This window comes from Aplysia californica, unplaced genomic scaffold (genome assembly GCF_000002075.1).
Source record: "Aplysia californica isolate F4 #8 unplaced genomic scaffold, AplCal3.0 scaffold01433, whole genome shotgun sequence".
Classification (NCBI taxonomy): Eukaryota; Metazoa; Mollusca; class Gastropoda; order Aplysiida; family Aplysiidae; genus Aplysia; species Aplysia californica.
The window spans coordinates 1480-4486 of record NW_004798703.1 but is presented as its reverse complement, the minus strand read 5'-3'; the positions used below and the strand labels follow the sequence as shown (position 1 = coordinate 4486).

Sequence of the window (3007 nt, the reverse complement as noted above, 5' to 3'; positions counted from 1 at the left end):
GGCAGCTGACCCCGGTCACGCTGACCTAGCGGCGTACGGCCTGGCGAAACTAAACGACCGCTGATTCGGCGCTGTGAATAACATATATAACAATCTTTAAAAGTTAATGAACAAATATGAAAATTAGTAGTAGTAGTATAAGGTTTTACGGCGCTCGCAACTGCTAAGGTCATATGAGCGCGCGAAACACAAGTTGTTCGCCTCTGCGAAAGTTCACTTCACGGCTGGTAACTAATTTACTTTAAAATGCTAAAAAGTTAAAATATTCAAATTCGGTGTAAATACATTTGTGATCTAAAACAACTTTTAAGTAACAATAAAAATTTTAAATAATATCAGATTCACTTTACAACTCGCCATAAAGGCCAATGGCCTTTATAAAATTTAAAATTCTGCTGGGAACAACGACGGAGAAAATATCCTGCAATTTCTTGCATTTATAATATTTCCTTCGGATCTCTCCAAAGTCTAGACATTCTGTTAAAATGTGTCTAATGGTAAAATCTGTGTCGACACAGAACGGCTTCTCCTCTCCCTGTAGTAGGTATTTGTGGGTCAGGGCCGTGTGTCCGATGCGCAATCGAGTAAAAATGACTTCGTCTCTTCTGGAGAGATCCGAAGGATTTCGCTGTTCTAGTCTGGGTTTAATTTCATATAATTTATTATTTTTCTGGTTTTCCCAGTGGCTCTCCCACAGACTGGAGGTGTACTTTTTGACTTTATTTCTAAAGTCAGTCTGTGGGAGAGTGTTTGTCGTTGATCCCAGCAGAAGGGATGAAGCTTTCTTCGCCAGGTCGTCTACCTGCTCGTTTCCTCGGATGCCCACATGGCTGGGGATCCATGCGAACATGATGTTTTTTCCTGTTTCGGATAGTGTATGGATTTTCTGTTGTAGCCTAACTATTTTTGGGTGTAAGAAATTAACGTTTAATTAGGTTTGCTAATTTAGAAAAATACGCAAATTCGGTACCCTCCTAAACTGAGAATATACGCTCTTGGGACGGTGGGAGGTACTAGCACTGCTGAAAATGTACGCGCTTGGGGCTGGAAGGGTTAAAACGTAGGTGGTGTGCGTCTGGCGAGCATCATTTTCAACCTTCTCTATCCCAAAGCCGAGTCAATAATTTGACAAAACACTTACACATACACGGCAGTCATCTTTTGTCTGTGACAGAAGCTGTCGACCTACTTATCAGCTGCGCGCAGTTTCCGGCGACCCTGGCTTGTTTCAGCAGAGACGCTACGCCCACATTCTTGTCGTTCGCATTTGCCGGTGTCGTACCTTGAGTTAACCCCTACCATGAGATTACCCCCGTTTTCTTTAACACTAGTAAACATGAATTGTCTGCCATTTTTTAAAAAATTAACAATATCAAATAAATTCAAAATTAACAGAAAGAGACGTAAAACTGACCCTAACCTTGCCTAATTTAGTCTTATACGAGTAGAAGGATGAGATTTTATTTATGATTGGCCCAACCACCACCATCCCCCCCCCAAAAAAAGTGGACACAACTCTAGATATTCTAGTCAATATTAGGCCTACTCATTTATTTCTTGTTGTTTCAATGAAACATTAAAGTTAATTAAAAATCGTTAGCATTCAATCATAGTCATGGTCACTCTGTGTGCGTCTGTGCGTCTGTGTGAGTGAGTTAAATGTTTACAGTTACAGGCAAAAATTCCTACAACGAAATTACAAGATAATTGACTTTTGAGGATTAGTGTGTCAGACATGAACAAAAAAACCCAATAAATACCCCATAAGACAGAAAACCAAAGAGTGAAGGAATGTCTTAAGTTGGCCTGAAAAGAGGAGCCCTGGAGGAAACCACTGCACTATAGTGAGTACATGTTGGTCCTAAAATTACCTGAAACAGTGAGATCCGAAATACTGAGGACCTCATCACTTTCCTCTGTTTCTTTCTCCTCCTCATCCGTAGAAAAGTCTTCCTCCGTGAGGCTGGCTTCCATCCTCTGGACTATGGCTGATTTTTCTTCTCTCTTAAGCTGGTGACGAAAGGCGGAGTTTCTGCAGGGCTATCAAAGCCTCCAGCACCTGGACCTGCAAACGAACCAACACATTAGTCAGCATTCATTGCCTTTTTATAGAAAAACAGGGTGACTGTCAAATCCACTTCTCATTTTTCCAGGGGCCCATCCCTTTTTCAGGGGCACAAACACACACACACACACATATATATATATATATATATATATTGTACTGTCTAGTCCATTTATAAGTCTTTGTTATTACAGGAACTTGGATATATAACAGTGATAATCCAAATTCCTGTTTTTTTCCCTCTTTTAATGTAAGTAATATGAGCCCGGCTATAACACACAGGATTCAATTTGCACAGACTCAAATATAACAGTGATCTTGCTTTTGATCGGTCAAATTATTAGAATTTGTCTCAACCAAGCCTGTTTGTATGATCGCTTGCCTAAACACAATCTTTCAAACATATCCCCCCCCCCCCCCCCCCCCACCATAGTGTTGGGGTCACTGAACGATTCCGTCTCAGTGTCAGCAAAACAGCCCACTGGAAAAGGATCTGCGATAATCGAATATACAATAATATAGTAAGCTGAAGGAGCAATGGTACTGGTAGTTTCCCTTGATAACGGTTATAACAGGACTCGTTTATACCAGAAAAACTGCCCGTCCCGTCTGAGCTGTTATGTTATTTAGTATCCAAGTTTGACTGTATACAGTAGTCTCTGCCTAAGATTATATTTGTTTCAGTAAAGTTTTACGGCGCTCGCAACTGTATAAGGTCATGTGAGTGCCAAGGGGTGGATCTCAACAGAGAAGTTCTTACAGGGAATCAGGTTTACTCTGCTCACCTCTCTACCCTCAGCTGCACAAAGTCTACTTCGACTATCAAGGCACCCAGGAAATAGCAGTTCACAAGAGAGAGACAAACATACAAAAGAAGTTGAGGAAAAATGATGATAGTAATAATGAGGAAAGAAAAAGTAGCAAGCAGTTCCCCCTACGCTG

At 41.0% G+C, this 3007-nt stretch overlaps 1 protein-coding gene across 4 annotated transcripts in view; it reads right to left on the bottom strand.

The window, feature by feature from the left end:
- The window catches only part of LOC106013885, a 31837-nt gene extending 29650 nt beyond the window's left edge, over positions 1-2187 (bottom strand). For 2 of the 4 annotated variants that reach the window (XR_001185468.2, XR_001185469.2), the window contains exon 1: positions 1872-2185. Coding sequence is in view for 1 of the 4 variants with exons in the window: in XM_013090704.2 (XP_012946158.1) it covers positions 1872-1974 (103 nt within the window). In the remaining 3 variants the exon portion in view is untranslated. Of the gene's footprint in view, positions 1-1871 lie in introns of all 4 variants that reach the window. The other 2 variants (XR_001185471.2, XM_013090704.2) reach the window with 2 other exon arrangements.
- Positions 2188-3007: the final 820 nt, after the last annotated feature.